The sequence below is a fragment of the Artemia franciscana genome, unplaced genomic scaffold, assembly GCF_032884065.1.
Source record: "Artemia franciscana unplaced genomic scaffold, ASM3288406v1 Scaffold_289, whole genome shotgun sequence".
NCBI lineage: Eukaryota > Metazoa > Arthropoda > Branchiopoda > Anostraca > Artemiidae > Artemia > Artemia franciscana.
In genome coordinates this window covers 1515349-1531779 of record NW_027063627.1, presented here as the reverse complement: position 1 = coordinate 1531779, position 16431 = coordinate 1515349, and the positions used below count along the sequence as shown (strand labels likewise).

Here is a 16431-nt window from a genome sequence, read left to right as displayed (position 1 = left end):
TATCTGATGGACTTCTAGCTAGTTTCTCTTCCATGGGACATAGGCACCTAAGCGCTTTGAGAAGGCTATTAGAAGAGATGAGGCACTTCTTGATCACGTGTTTAGAAACTACCTTGGAATGCCTTCGTGCCCTTTGACTGAACCTTTTTCATTCTGCTAAGGTGAGTTTCTGAGTATGTAACAAAAGCTCAACATCCTCACATAAAATAGTGTCTTGCAAATAGTTGTCCAAGATCTGAAGGAAACTGGTAGAAATTTCATCACAGATGTGAGAATGCTGGGTTTCAAAACTTCCCCAAAACAGAGAGAATCAAGTTTCTCAGCTCAGCATGAAGAGCATGCACAAGCGATTCATTCTTCTAAAACGCTACTGTAAATTACATGAAAAGCTCAGACGACAAATACATGAATTCGAGTTCTGCTAGCATATCTTTCCTTTAAGGCAGTTTACAATCTTGATTTCTTTTGCTAATGACACAACACTTTTCAGATTTTCTTTGATGGCATTTAATAGAAAAAAAGAACTCCAAAAGTGCCAAACACTGATTAGTTGCTCATCAAAGATTTGGACCCTGGCAAGGATTTATGGTATAATTAAAAATCCTTACATGCAGGCCAGCCAAGAAAAAAAAACCTCGAGATAAAAAAAAGTCAGAGGTCTCATTGCCAAGTTTCTGGAGACCTTTTATGAATGCACTGTGCACAAAGAGGACCAAATGTGCACTCTAATTTGCAGCTCTTTTTTCCCGTCGCAGTTGGTAGTTTCATTGTATTCAAAACAAAATGAGCTTCACCTATGTCCTTCATAAGATTCTGTTTACAGTGTGGGTGAAGCGCCGCAGTTATTAAGTGCACAGGTTTCTTTACACTGATCAACTTTCCAGGCAGTATCTTACAAGGGATAATGGCTTCAAAGATGTCAATAATTCCATCACACAAAGCTACAGACATAAAATCTTGCAAGGACTTAGTATCTTGATGATTTCTATTTTGTATGCAGCATTATTGTCACATACCTCAAGCATTATTACTTTCATTGCAAGCTGATGGCTCTTCTGAATAAGAGTGTTGCCTAGCAAGATTTTTGCCATCAGAATATTTAACCCATGGTACTCCCTCTTCTCAGACAATCTGCTATTAGTTTATTCACTGGTCTTAAGGGGGAAAGAATATATAACTAGTATCTGGGAAAACAAGGGAATTCAAACAAATCCATTTAGCTAGAGGGTCTTTCAAATGTATCACAATTCAGTTTTCAAATATACTACGCTCCCAAATAGGGACAGTTGGGGGAGTTTTGGGACTTTCTGCATACAAAAGGGCTAAGACCAAAGAAGGAATTTTAGATATTTCTAGAACTAATTCCAAGCACAGTTTTGTCAGTTTTTAATAAATTTGACATTTAAATCAATTAAGAGCCTTTTTTATTTTTCCTTTACTTTTTCATACCAATAAATCTAAATGCTGGATCAGTTAAAAAACGTGAATGAAAAGTTGGATGATCAGTAGATAAGCTGGTAGTAAAACAAATTCTTTGAACCAAATGATTCTTCTATTTTTTTTTAATCACATACAAATGAAAAAGCGAATTTACCTTTCAAGAAGAACAATCATTTTCTCCTCTACCATTCCTCCAAGGATTCTAAACTTCTTAAGGTTACAAACATGACTTTTTTCATATTTACCAAATGTAATTCGTTGAACAATAGCAGGTTTTTCGATTTTCAGTGTTATGAACTGAGGAGGGACATTTGAATCTGAAGACCATCTTGATGTTTGGTCATGGGCCTTATCTTGAAGTATGTTACTTTAAAAAAATAAAATAAATATGAATCAACCAATAAATAAGGAAAACATTATGGTCACACAAGAATATTTGGAATGAACTAGCTCTAAAAATTTCTGAAACATTTAAGTATTAGAAACCATGACTAAAGTATCAGATCTTACAAATCTTACCTTTATCTCAATTTATCCCAATTTGTTATGTCACTTCTCTTCTTTTCAAATCATTTTCATCTATATGTTAAATCTCCTTCTAAATCCTCTATCTGTTAAATGTCCTTGTCTTGTTCCAGGGTTTTTGTTTTGTTTTTTACATACATACATACATACATACATATATATATATATATATATATATATATATATATATATATATATATATATATATATATATATATATATATATATATATATATATTATAAAAGTGTTTTATTCTTGTTCTCTGTGGTCCATTACAAGCAAAGCTTCTTAGGTCTAGTAACCGCTTTACTTTTGTAATAATTTTTCTTTTAGTATTAATAAATTGATTGATTAAATGATTGATCTAATTTACAAGCGAAACACCTAATATAAGGCCAGTAGAAAAACAGATAGCTTAGTTTAATCAATCCACTGATTTTGGCTAAATTTTAGAACATCATTGATCAAAGTTAAAGGAATCCTGATATTACCCAATTAAAACAATCATCATTACTACATACATTTTGAAATTGTTTCTTTTATTACACAGAAAATACCTTACTAGAACAAGAAATGATGCTTGTCAATTTGTGCAATTTTTTAAGGAGCAGGTGCAAGGTTCTGTCCAGTGAGTATTTTTTCAATAAATATCTATTCTCTCAGACAATCCAAGATACCCAATACCTGTTTTTAATCTTTTTTTGGTAGTCTGAAAACACAAACCACCTTAATCAAAAAATCTTTCTGTGACTGATTTTTGTCTTTCTTTTTTTGCCTTTGTATGAGTACATAATGAATAGGCTAAGGAGTCCTGTGATATGTTTCTCTGTACTGGGTGAAAATATGAACGTTTTGTGTTATTTAAAAATCATGTTCATGAAGTAACATCCAGCAAAAGCATGAAAATCTAGTAATATTTTTCTCCATGTGTATTTTCTCTACTGGCTTTCATGTAAAGTCTCTCTCTTTCCCTATAAATCTTTTCTTTCTCTTTCCTTAAATAATTACAACTTATAAGAGTTGCCATATTAGCTAAAATTGTTTTCTCACTTCTTGTTAAAACCTTTTGGATATAGACTTTATTTCACAGAAACTTGTTCCTAATATAAACATCAGCTTCCTGTGCTCTTCTTAAATCATACTTCCATCTTGTACCTTCTAGCAGAAGTATGAAAAACAAGCAATCGTTTTCTCTGTGTATAAGGCGGTTTGTCTTAATACCCTTTGTGTCAAGTCTCACTTTTTATTATATACTTTATAAAAAAAACAATTTATAATCCTAAGAAGTTAATTAATTTAGAAGTATCAATGGCAATCTTTTAGGCTTCCCAGTTGCAACAGAAGCAATTCCACATGGTGGTAGCACTGGATTCAACCAAGTTAACTTGCTTTATTTCTAATGGAATTAGGCTATGTTTGGTGATCTGTAATTGTTTATCAGCTATAATGAGGGGGCGGTTAATTATTGTTTAGGTGGGGGCGGGTAGATTCCTACAAAAGTACTTTTTAATGGATAAACTACCTGCTCTTTTTGAGGCTTCAGATAAATGTTGAAATAGGTAGTGGGGAGTAGGAATTAATTATAGTGTTTCTCTATACAGTTAAAATATTATATTCCCATACCCACCAGCACAGAGGTGGAAAATGCAAGGCAGATTATGATCAGCCACACCAGGAAATTTCTTTGGGTGACAAATACTGCTAGGAACTTAGTTTTCAGCAATTTTAAATGGTAATTTTCTTATTTTTCTACTTATATGAAGTACTCAAATGGATTTAAACAAATGTATGTAATGCATTATATATAAGAAAATCCTATTGCAGTGGTTGTGATTGCTTCAGTTATGTAGAAGATCAAAAGCCTCATAGAACTTCCATCCATACAAACAATAATACTCCTTTTCATCCAACCACAATTCTTTAGTAGTAACACTAACAAGGACTTTTCACCAAAATTAATATCCATTGCCAATGTTTAAGTTTATTCAAATTTTATCTAAAATTTAAATTGCAAATTTAAATGTAGGACAGTACTAATCAACCTACAATTATTGATTTACATATGTTAGAAGCAATTAAACAGATATTTAAGGGACTGGTACCTTGAATTATATCTTGGTTAGAGCTGGGTATGATTTGAAAAACAATCAGAAATTAAATATAAAAAGAGCTTTTCAACTGAAAGCAAGGAACATATTTTAACAGATTTATCTTTGTGTGAAGGAGATTGTCTTCTCCTTAACTCCTTACTCTTTACTGTGAAGTTTGGCTTTTTTCCATTTTTTTTTTAAAGAACTTTGCAATTGGAAAAAAAAAAATTTTTAAAGCACTTAAAAACTTTTATTTAATGAGTAAGGAGTTGAGAAAGGGGCAGTCCCCCTTACATACAGAGTAATCTACATTTATTTTAAGCTTTAAACTTTCTCCTTACTTTAGTTTAAAAACTTTTTCTATTTGTTTATTAAAACAGTTTATGGTAACAAACTGTAAGTAAGGAACAACCCAGCTCAATAGTAACCAAAATTCTAAAAACAAGAGCTAAGAGCTCATATGGAACTTGTGACGAGGCAAGAAGAGCTAAGAACCAAGAGCTCATATGGTATGAGCTCTAACAAAATTCTAAGAATCAATAGATTGATTTAAAAGGAAAATCAGAGGCTTAATGCCGGTCAGGATTTAAAATAAGAGCTCTGAGTCACGATGTCCTTCTAAATATCAAAATTCATTAAGATCTTATCACCCACTCGTAAGTTATAAATACCTCATTTTTTCTAATTTTTTCCTCTCCCTTTAGCCCCCCAGATGGTCAAATCTGGAAAAACTTTATCAAGTCAATTTGTGCAGCTCCCTGACACGCCCACCAATTTTCATTGTCCTAGCACGTCCAGAAGCACCAAACTCGCAAAATCACTGCACCCCTCCGCCCAACTCCCCCAAAGAGAGCGAATCCGATACGGTTACGTCAATCACGTATCAAGGACATTTGCTTATTCTATCCACCAAGCTTCATCCCAATTCCTCCACTCCAAGTGTTTTCCAAGATTTCCCCCTCCAACTCCACCCAATGTCAAAAGATCTGGTCGGATTTGAAGTAAGAACTCTGAGACATGAATTCCTTCTAAATATCAAATTTCATTAAGATCCGATCACCTATTCGTAAGATGAAAATACCCCAATTTTCACGCTTTCCAAGAATTCCGGTTTCCCCCTCCAACTCCCCACAATGTCACAGGATCTGGTCGGAATTTAAAATTAGAGCTTTAAAGCACAAGATCCTTCTAAATATCAAATTTCATTAAGATCTGGTCACCCTTTTCCAAGTTACAAATACCTCATTTTTCCAAATTACCCCCCCCCCCCCAGCTCCACCAAAGAAAGCAGATCCGATCCGGTTATGTCAGTCACGTATCTTAGACAGGTTTTTATTCTTCCCATACAGTTTCATCCTGATCTCTCCACTTTAAGTATTTTCTAAGATTTCCGGTCCCCCCATCTACCCCCCCCCAATGACGCTGGATCTGGTTGAGATTTAAAATATGAGATCTGAGTTACGAGGTCCTTCTAATTATGAAGTTTCATGAAGATCCAATCACTCCATCGTAAGTTAAAAATATGTAATTTTTTCCAATTTTTCAGAATTAACCCCCCACCCCCCACCCCAAATAGAGCGGATCCGTTCCAATTATGGAAATCACGTATCTAAGACTTCTGCTTGTTAATCCCACCAATTTTCATCCCGATCCCTCCAATCTAAGCATTTTCCGTGATTTCAGCCCCCCCCCCCCAATATCACCAGATCCAGCCGGGATTTAAAATACGAGCTTTGAGATTCGGCATCCTTCTAATTATCAAATTTCATTGGGATCCGATTATCCATTCGTAAGTTAAAAATACCTCATTTTTTCTAATTTTTCAGAATTAAACCCCCCCCAACTACCCCAAAGAGAGCGGATCCGTTCCGGTTATGTCAATCATGTATCTAGGACTTGTGCTTATTCTTCCCACCAAGTTTCATCCCAATCCCTCCACTCTAAGTGTTTTCAAAGATTTTAAGTTTCCTCCTCCCAACTCCCCCCCCCCATGTCACCAGATCCGGTCGGGATTTAAAGTAACAGCTCTGGGACACGATATCCTTCCAAACATCAAATTTCATTAAGATCTGATCAATCGTTCGTAAGTTAAAAATACTTCATTTTTTCTATTTTTTCTGAATATACAGGCCCCCCACTCCCCCCCCCCAGATGGTCAAATTGGGATAACGACTATTTCTAATTTAATCTGGTCCGGTCCCTGATACGCCTGCCAAATTTCATTGTTTTAGCTTACCTGGAAGTGCCTAAAGTAGCAAAACTGGGACTGACAGACCAACAGAATTTGCAATTGCTATATGTCACTTGGTTAATACCAAGTGCCATAAAAATGGTATTTTGATACCAACAGATATATCAATAGAATTGGCTTATTACTCTAAGATGATTATGCCAAATATATAAGTTCCATAAAGTTTAATCTTACCCATCAAAAGCTAAAACTCTGAGAAAATCTGTCTAATTTTCAAAAAAAGAAGGAAAGACCCCTTGAAGTCATATAATTTTAATTAAAATGACACCTCGAAATGAAGTTTCAAGCTCATATCAGCAAAAATGCGGATTTTTACAACTTTGCCAGAAGAAAAATAATGGATACATGTTCATTTGTTTTTTTTTTTCTGTTTTTTTTTTCCAAATGTGACTGTATCAACCAATCAGGCCTAGATCATCAGTAGAGGACTCATTCTAAAAAAAGCTCTAGTGATTTTTTTTAAGTGACCAAAAGATTGGAAGGGAAACTAGGCCCCCTCTCACAGCGCATTTTTCCCAAAATTGTCCAATCAAAATTTTTATATAGCTGTTCTGTTCAGCATAGTTGAAAGGCACAATAACTATGTCTTTGGAGACAAAAATGAGCCCTACAGCCCATTGGGAAAGGTTTTTAAGTTATAAAATTTGCCCATTGCTTTATTTGTTATTGGGAAGTATGCAACCATTTTTTGAGTGGGGAGGGTAGGATGAATTTTCTGCTTAGCTAATTTTCTATGGAGGGGGAAGTTTCCAGGGGCTGAACTTCTCAGGGGTAATTTTACACTGGGTGGATTTGCCATGATTCCTATATGAAATTTCTTTATATGTCTTGCTTTCTCTTTACCAATTCAATTTTAGGTGTGGAGATGTCAGAGTATATAAAAGTATATAAAAATGATAAAATTATATATAAAATTAACCTTGACTGGGCTGCCCACTTAATTGAACAATCTGTCTTGGCTTTTTTCTACAATTGGCCATGACTTTGACTTTTCCCACGACTATTCCCTTTTTTTTAAATTCAAACTAATTAAAATGAGCCCTACAGCCCATTGGGAAAGGTTTTTAAGTTATAAAATTTGCCCATTGCTTTATTTGTTATTGGGAAGTATGCAACCATTTTTTGAGTGGGGAGGGTAGGATGAATTTTCTGCTTAGCTAATTTTCTATGGAGAGGGAAGTTTCCAGGGGGTGAACTTCTCAGGGCAATTTTACACTGGGTGGATTTGCCATGATTCCTATATGAAATTTCTTTATATGTCTTGCTTTCTTTTTACCAATTCAATTTTAGGTGTGGAGATGTCAGAGTATATAAAAGTATATAAAAATGAAAAAAAAAGTAATTACAAAAAATACACAAAAAAAATAGCCTACTTACAAAAACTAAGACATAAATTCCAGCATTCAGTTCTACTGAGCAATGCTGAAGCATTGAATTGAAATTTTTTAACAATATTGACAGTTTTGAACTTGGTTATTAAGCATCAAAATATTTAATGCCTTTAGACTCAATGTGTTTATAAAAATTAACACATTATCCAAGTAGTTAGTTCAAATTAAAAAAAATAAAACTAAAATTAATAAAATCAAATATTTTTTTTAATTCAATATTTTCAATTTAATTTTGAATACCAAAAGCAAAAACACAAGAATTGTAGATAAATACAATCACTCCTGGAAAAAAAATGATAGTAAGACACAAAAAATGTATCTGTTCAGAGGGAAAAATACAGAAATTCCCAGTATTCCAATCAGAGGAAAGATTTCTGATGAATGTTATCTAGAGTTAGGCTCTTACATTTTCATTACTGACAAGGATCATTATTTCCTTATCATTCACTAAAAAGTTATCGTTGTTTTTTTTTCTCCAACCAGATCCCATAGAAAAAATGTTTGTGGAAAACTAGAAAGGGATTACTCAGTCACCAATTAGAACTTATATTATCTGTATTAAGGGTCAAAGTCTATTGGCAGGCAGCCAACAATGGGGCAACACACATTTTTTCGTTGGGTTCTTCCCTATTCTGCTGTATTTCCTTAGGTTTCCTTATAGTCCAAAATTTCCAGGGGAGAGGTATGCCCCCCTGCTGGTGCCTATAAATGTCATAGTACCTGAAAGCTCCAGCCTTGGAATATATTCTGGCTTTGTGGCAATGCTTGCATCTCAAAACATCAAAACTTTATACTACATTGAAACAACTGGTTTTTGCTTATTGGCCCTTACTCAGGTGTTGAAGGATTGTGTTGGAAGTACTGAAGCACCATGCTTTAAGCCCCTGAAGTACCATGGTTGAAGGCCACACAACCAGCAAGTAAGCTAGAAACTGAGTTGAACAGCACCCAAGCTAGCATTCATGTAACTGACATATGCAAGCAGTGGGCAGAGGTGAGAATATTCTAAGACATGAAGTGATGTCTAGGCTCCTGACAATAATTTTAAGAAAACAACATCAAATCTTAATTTTTAGTTTCCAGTTTCTTTTTCTCTGGTTCAATTTTTGAAAACGTAATTCCTGTTCTTTGAGAAGAATTTTAAGCCATATCAATAGGTTTTTCTCTAAATTTTGGAAATGTAGCCTATTTGCAGATCTTTGAAACTTCATAAACTAGGACTAAGCAAAGTTGTGATGCTGAAAATACTTTTTATTTACTTCATTTAAGCAGATATCTACAACAACAACAGAAGTAGGAACATTACATCCTAGGGTAAAGTCAGAAGGAATATTAATCAAAAAGATATTCCTTAATTTTTAAAGCTACATTCAAAGCTGTCAAAATATTTAACAAAGCGATTTTTTCTCATATCATGCCGCCACCTAGCGAAATTAAGGCCACATCAAGTAGAAGACCAAAAAGGACTCATATAAGTCCGAAAAAAGGATCCGACAATTGTCTTGCCTGCAATATTGCATTAGAAAATGATTCTTATGCCATTCTTTGTGATGGGTGTGACAAGTGGATATGTACCGAGTGTCTAGACATGCCTGAAGCTGAATATCTGCTTATCACGAAAATCTCCCGACGTGTAAATATTTGTATCAAGTGCCCAGCATGTAAATACGGATCAACATCTGTTAATACTCAAAATCCTAGTGTTGAGAATATCATAAAAGCTACAATAGATAGCATGAAAAATGAGATTATTGATAAAATCCCATCTCAAGCAGCCTTTCAAGAAATTGTCCAAGCATCTTTAAAAGACTTGGAAACATCATTAAAAGCTGAAATCTCACAAACTGTCAGTGAGATAAAATCACAAGTGTCAGCACTGGAAACCCGGGTGTCCGAAAAATGCTCACTCTCTGAAATGCGTTCCGAAGTCCAGACGGTAGTTCTTCAAGAGACAACAAGCATCAAAACCAATCTTACCCAGCATCTTGATAGTGAGATCCAGCGCCACTTTTCTGAAGAAAGGGACAGACAACGTAGAGCCCTTAACATTGTTGCGTTTGGGATCCCTCTGCAACCCAATGACGAACTATTCATCAAGTCTTATATTGATCGAAAGTATAAGCTCAGAGACGTTCACATCAATAATGTGAGAAGACTTCCGATCCCTACTAATTCTCTGCCATCTGCACGCCCTCCTCCTGTCCTTTTTACTGTCCCAAGCCTGGACATCAAAAGGTCAATCATCAACCACTCCCGCGAGCTCCACGAGAATATACAATTTCGTGGTGACGCATCCAAGACAGAGAGAAACAGGAGGAAGGCTTTAGTTGAGGAGTTGAAAAGAAGAATAAGCTCAGGTGAGCCCAACCTCATGATCTTTAAGGGCCAAATCATTCCAAAAAACGAGACTGCTCATCACAGTTGGGAAGCGCCACCCCGGTCCCCTCTAAAGCAATCCACGATGGAAACCTAGTTATATCATCGCATCCTCATGTAAATAGTTTTGTTTCCCCAGTGCTTCGTTTTGATAAATCATCAGTTGATATTTCTTGTGAAGCTTCATCCAATCCTTCTCCAAATGTTTCCCATGTCGATTTAAGAGCTATTTCTGCTAATGTTAATTCAAATGTTATATCTAATAATTCGCTTGTGTCATGTCAGAATTCAGCGGATTCAAGTTTTTCAAGTACTATATCTGATATTACCTCTGAGTCTCAACAGCCAAATTTCCCGAGTCAGAAGCCCCTTTCTGAAAATACTTTCTGTGTTCTTTCAAGCAATGTTGACTGTCTGACAAATAAGCTTCTAGAATCTGAAGTGCTTCTTAGGGAGGAAGCAGCAGATATTGCGAGTTTTGTTGAATTGTTACCGAAACATAGTTTTTTGGCGGTTACTGAAACATCCCTACAGATCTCGGGATATCAACTATTTAGCAACTTGGAGCATTCAAATTGTCGAAGAGGAGTTGGTGTTTATGTAAGAGATGGTATCCAGGTTAGTGTTGTAAATCCTACTATGCTTGATATATCTTTGATAGAAAGTGTATGGCTTGATATCTCCATTGCTAATAAAAATTTGCGTCTTGGGTGCGTTTATCGAAGTCCAAGTGCTCCTTCCCTTGAAGATAGTGAATTGGCCCTCAAAACTATAATTGATGGAATGACATCTTCAATTTCCCTTCCTAGCTCATTTGAGTTGATAATCACTGGAGATTTTAATTTTCCTGCAATTGAGTGGGTTGAAGGAACTGGACAAATTTCATCAAGGAGGCACACTCGTGCCTCTATAAAGAGGCCACACACGACAATGTTAAGCGATCTTCGGTTCCAGTGGTCGCAGACGGATGGGGAGGGATGCATTTCGTAGCCCGAGCTCCAACTAAGAAACCTGCAAAATTTCATCCCCCTCCAACTTTTTCTTCATGGGGAAAATCTGGCCGAAAGTTTCGACCTGTCATCCCAAGCCCCTCTTTAACGTTGTCCGATCGGGCTGAAATTCACAAGTTAAGGTCCCCTAGGGCCCAGGAGCTTATCCGCGAAATTTCAGCTTGATCCGATAACTCCTTCCCTGTTTTCCAGAAACCACGCATAGCCACTTAAAATTCATTTACTTTTTTTTTCGCCACGCCTACAGGTCACATCCGACATCGGATCTGGGTGTACGAAGACTCATTCGATGCGGAATTCTCCGAGTAAGTGCCCATGAAAGTTTCGTAGGAAAATCTTAACCCCCCGAAAGTTTCAACCCTCCAACCCCCCCCCACCCCTTTTAACGTTGTCCGATCGGGCTGAAATTCACAAGTTAAGGTCCCCTACGGCCCAGGAGCTTATCCGCGAAATTTCAGCTTGATCCGATAACTCCTTCCCTGTTTTCCAGAAACCACCCATTAGCTATTTAAATTAACGGATTTCTCTCCATAAGAGCCCATGTTAATTTGAAATTTTTAAAAGCTATTGAGAAGTTATATTTACACACATGCAAGTTATTAGCTCAGTTGGTAGAGCGTGAGACTTTTAATCCTCTGGTCAAGGGTTCAAGTCCCTTATGGGCGATTTTTTTTCACAACATCAAAAAAATTTTGATAACACCTGGACAGCTTATCATTTGAGAGATAACAGAATATTAGCTTCTTATGAGCAAAAGAAACATTTCGGTCATTCTATCTATTTTTTTTTTCTATTTTATACAATGATTTAAAAGCGGGGGGGTTGGGGGGCGGCAGCCACCCAACTTCCTCTCCTAATTCCTCCACGAGGAGTACAGGAATTATTAAATTACATCCACCATGGATTGTAGAAAAACGTACAGAAATAATATGAAAAAAACTTCGTTTTCTTAAAGAGTTAAAGAGGCTGCGTCCCAAAGTCGAACCTTAAAACGTACAGGAATTAGAAGAGGCAGTTGGGGGGCTGCCGCCCCCCAAACCCCCAGCTTTTAAAGACTCTTTTGTACAGGTTTTTTTTGGGGGGGGGACTTCATTGTTACTAATTACTAGTTTCGGCGCAATGGTTCTCCTGTCCTCTTGTGTTTAACATTTTTCGAAGTTATTCCATTATTCATTCATTTCAATTTTTTGTTAATTAAAAGAGGGCCTTTCCGAAGCCAAGAGCTGGGGGTTAGCAAAAAAACAAAAAACCTGTACAAAAGAGTATTTAAAAGCTGGGGGTTTGGGGGGCAGCAGCCCCCCAACTGCCTCTTCTAATTCCTGTACGTTTTAAGGTTCGACTTTGGGACGCAGCCTCTTTAACTCTTTAAGAAAACGAAGTTTTTTTCATATTATCTAATAGTAGAGACTCACCTTTTTTATCTTGCCTATCAAATAATTTTCTTCATCAGACTATCGATAAGCCTACACGCTATAGAGCTGATCAGAATCCCTCGCTGTTAGACCTTGTCATTTTGCGTGATACTGATTCCCTCATTCGTAATGATTATTTACCGCCAATTGCTAGTAGTGACCACCTAGTTATTCTGTCTGTGTTGGTCAATGCTTATCACCAGTGACATCAATGAGTTGTGGCTAAATTTCAAAAAAACTCTTCTTGCTCTTGAAAAGAAACATTCCAGGGTTATTTTTAGGAAACAGCCCAAAACACTTCCCTTCCTCACTAAGGAAGTTAAGAAGCTGATTAACCAGAAATCTAGAGCTTGGAAACGGTATATGAAGAAGAGGAACCGGGAGACCCTGTCATTTTATAAGGCAGTACAGAATCGTGTAACAGATTCTGTAAAAAAAACTGAAATCTGCCTACGAGGAAAATTTGGCTTCTGAGATCAAGTTAAATCCAAAATCTTTTTGGAGACATGTCTCTTCTAAAAACCCAAATCATCATACTATTCCTGACCTTGTTGACCACAGTGTATTACACTCATCTCCAATAGATAAGGCTGACATTCTAAATGCACAATTTGCTTCTGCCTTTACCCAAAATTCAGGCACCTCCTCACCAGATCCTCCATTGTATGAAGTGCTTTTCCCTATGCCTGATCTGTCAGTAGGTGAATTAATGGTTTTCAATAGCCTTGAGAAGCTTGATGTAAATAAGTCAAAGGGACCAGACAGTGTTCATCCAAGTCTTCTTAGGGAGTGTCAAAAAGCTCTCAGCTACCCCCTGTGCATGCTGTTCCGGTTATCTCTTCAAAATGGGGAACTACCGCATGATTGGAAAACATCTTATATAACCCCGATCCATAAAAAGGGACGAAGAGACTCAGCAGAGAATTACCATCCCATAAGCATCACCTCTGCAGTTGTTAAGGTGCTTGAGAGATTTGTTAATAAAGCTCTAATTGAACATCTTGAGGTCAATAATATCCTTTCCACATCACAACATGGTTTCAGATCTGGTAGATCTGTGGACACTAACCTTATCCAAACATACGAATTAGTGACTACACTGCTTGATGAGGGTTTTCCTGTTGACATGATTCTTCTTGATCTGTCCAAAGCATTCAACAAAGTTTGTCATGAATTCCTCATAATCAAATTGAGGGCTGCAGGTGTCAACAAAGGTGTTGTACAGTAGATTATGGGCTTCCTTTCTGAAAGATCACAGAGTGTCAGAGTTTTTGATTTGCAAGGAACTCCTCATTTCTCTTCTCCCACAACTGTATTAAGTGGCGTGCCCCAGGGCGCGATTCTTGGACCAACACTTTTCAACTTCTATATTAACGAATTACCCACCCTTCTTTCAAATCTTATTACCCTTTACACTGATGACTCAAAACTAGTTGGAAAAGCGGCAACTCCCTCTGACCAGCAATCAATTCAAACAGATCTTGATAGTCTAGTAAGATGGGCTAACATGTGGCTTCTGACTTTCAATGTTGACAAATGCCATGTAATTCATTTTGGCAAAAATAACAAGCATCATAAGTATTTCCTTCAAGACAACTTCCTTTCTGTTGTTTCCGATGAAACAGATCTTGGGGTTATTGTAGATCACCAATTAAAGTTTAGCAGCCATGCTAAGTCTGTTTCGTCTTCTGCAAATAAAACTCTTGGTATCATAAAAAGAACCATCTCCAGCCAACACCCTAGAGTTCTTATGAAGTTATATAAGGCGCTTGTACGTCCACGCCTGGAGGTTGGAATGTCATTGGCAGCCCCTTTCTTCAAAAAAGATAGGAAGTTGCTTGAGGATGTCCAGCATCATGCCACTAAGATGGTTGCCAACATGAATAAATTTCCATATGAAGAAAGACTACGTCATTTGAAGCTGCCAACGCTGACATACCAATGGAAAAGGGGTGACATTATTTTAACCAAAAAAATCCTCTCTAAAAATACCCTTCCCGGTCTCTTTGTACAGCCCTTGCATTCTGGTACTAGAGGACATTCTTTGAAGCTCTCCATGCAGTGTTCCACAAGTAGACATAGAAGCCACTTCTTCAGCCAAAGAATCATGAATATGTGGAACCAGCTCTCTGAAGAAACAGTTTCTGCTACTTCAATTGACATGTTCAAGTCCCACCTTGATAGGGAATGGCTCTGCCAGGAGTTCCTTTACAATTGGGAAGCTGCAGAGTCCTCCACAAGAGTCTAATCTAACAGCCACAATCTACACCAAACGAATTCTTTTTTTTTCTCATGGAGCATCACAAGGATGGATAATCCTTATATTGCTCCAAGCTGTGATTTAAGGTATTTTAAGGTAATCTATTTTGGAAGGTTTCACTTTTATACAACAAGCATTTTTAATGGTCATTAAAAGTCAGTGCTCTCTATAGGAAGAAGAATTGGTAATGCTTTATTTTCATCACAAGCTGTCAAAAATGTGTATTACTATACATAGCAAGATTCTCATGATCACATATTGCTTCTCTGTCATTATTACAGAAGTTTGTCCATTTTTTAGCTTTCTAAAATCCCCCTCAAATGAAACTAAAAATGCATAAAATGGGCAGGGCTTTGAAGCCAAGGAAAATGTTGGGGTTGGGCAATATGAATGAATAATGACATAAAAACAATATGCAATCATCAGAACCTGGCTATATGCAGTAATTCAAAAAAAAAACTCACACAAATTAAAATATCCTCCCTCTGAACATTATAACACCACAGAAGCTTGCCCTTGACTAGCTGCAATTTCTGCTGAAAATAGGGTTGCCATAATGAATCATCATGACCATAACAAACAAGGATTAACCAATCAGACCTTACCCTACTGCCTAGAGGGCTCATGGACTAATATGCTTTGCTCTATAGGTAATGTTACCTGTAAGCAAAATTGGATGTTGCACTGCCTATCTTTTGTAACATTTAACTTATAGCTCTGATTTGCTTGTTCAAATCTTGTCACAGGCCAATTTCACAACAGCTACTTTTGCAATTCTTCAGAAACAGCTGGCTAATTTAAACTCAAAAGTGAAAGTGAAACCATCTTGGATAGGCCTAGGCTATTAGCATTAATGGAAGCATGACTTTTTTAATTATCTTTCAACTTCTTAGCCTACTATACAGAAATTACAGGTGATGACTTGAATTGGTATTTATAATACAATTTCATTCATATTCTACAACCCTAACTTTTCCCTCTGCTTCAAACGCTACCCACTTTATACATTTTTAGTTTGTCCCATAAAGGAGGAGGGTCAACCAGAAATGGATGCACTTCTAGAATTAGCATTTCTAAGTGTTATAGTATGGAAACTATGCTGCTTTGCATAGTTTCCATAGTATATTGACTGGCAGTCATCAACTCAAGAGCACTACAGGTCTGGAAGACCTTAAAGCTCTTAGATGGATTAAGGTAAGGTGAAAAAATGTTAGGCTACTCATACTTACAAGGAGTCAACACTTCCTTAGGTCCTAAGAAAAAAAATGGTATTTCATCATACCTAGTGACTGAATTTTATCTGGTATATACATACTCTGGTTCATAAGGTGGAGAATAGCTTGAATAATTCCAAATCGTAACACCAAGTTTCTCTGACTTATTCATTTCTATTTCTGGTTAATTTTAAGACTCATTCAAATCTTTTGTTTATTTGCGTATATAGCGCTGCCTTACGAAAATTTTAACAAGACGTGAAATCCGCTAAAAGACAAAACAATTTACCGAAAATCTAACATTTACACGGAAATTTGATTTTGACATTTGAACGGATCTCCCTTTTGTAAAGAGCACAATAATGCTACCTAAATAAAGAACAAAGTGGACTTTATGTTAAACCTTGACGTTGAATAGCTGATTTTTAGGGGGAAAGGCGGTAAGTTTCAGCACGCCACCA

General features: G+C 36.5%; 1 protein-coding gene across 1 annotated transcript in view; it reads right to left on the bottom strand.

The window, feature by feature from the left end:
* LOC136043083 (muskelin-like) overlaps positions 1-16212 on the bottom strand; it is a gene marked incomplete in the record, with an annotated part of 167685 nt that extends 151473 nt beyond the window's left edge. Inside the window, 2 exon segments of the mRNA XM_065728007.1 lie at positions 1595-1807; positions 16072-16212. Of these exon segments, the coding sequence (XP_065584079.1) occupies positions 1595-1807; positions 16072-16142 (284 nt within the window).
* Positions 16213-16431: the final 219 nt, after the last annotated feature.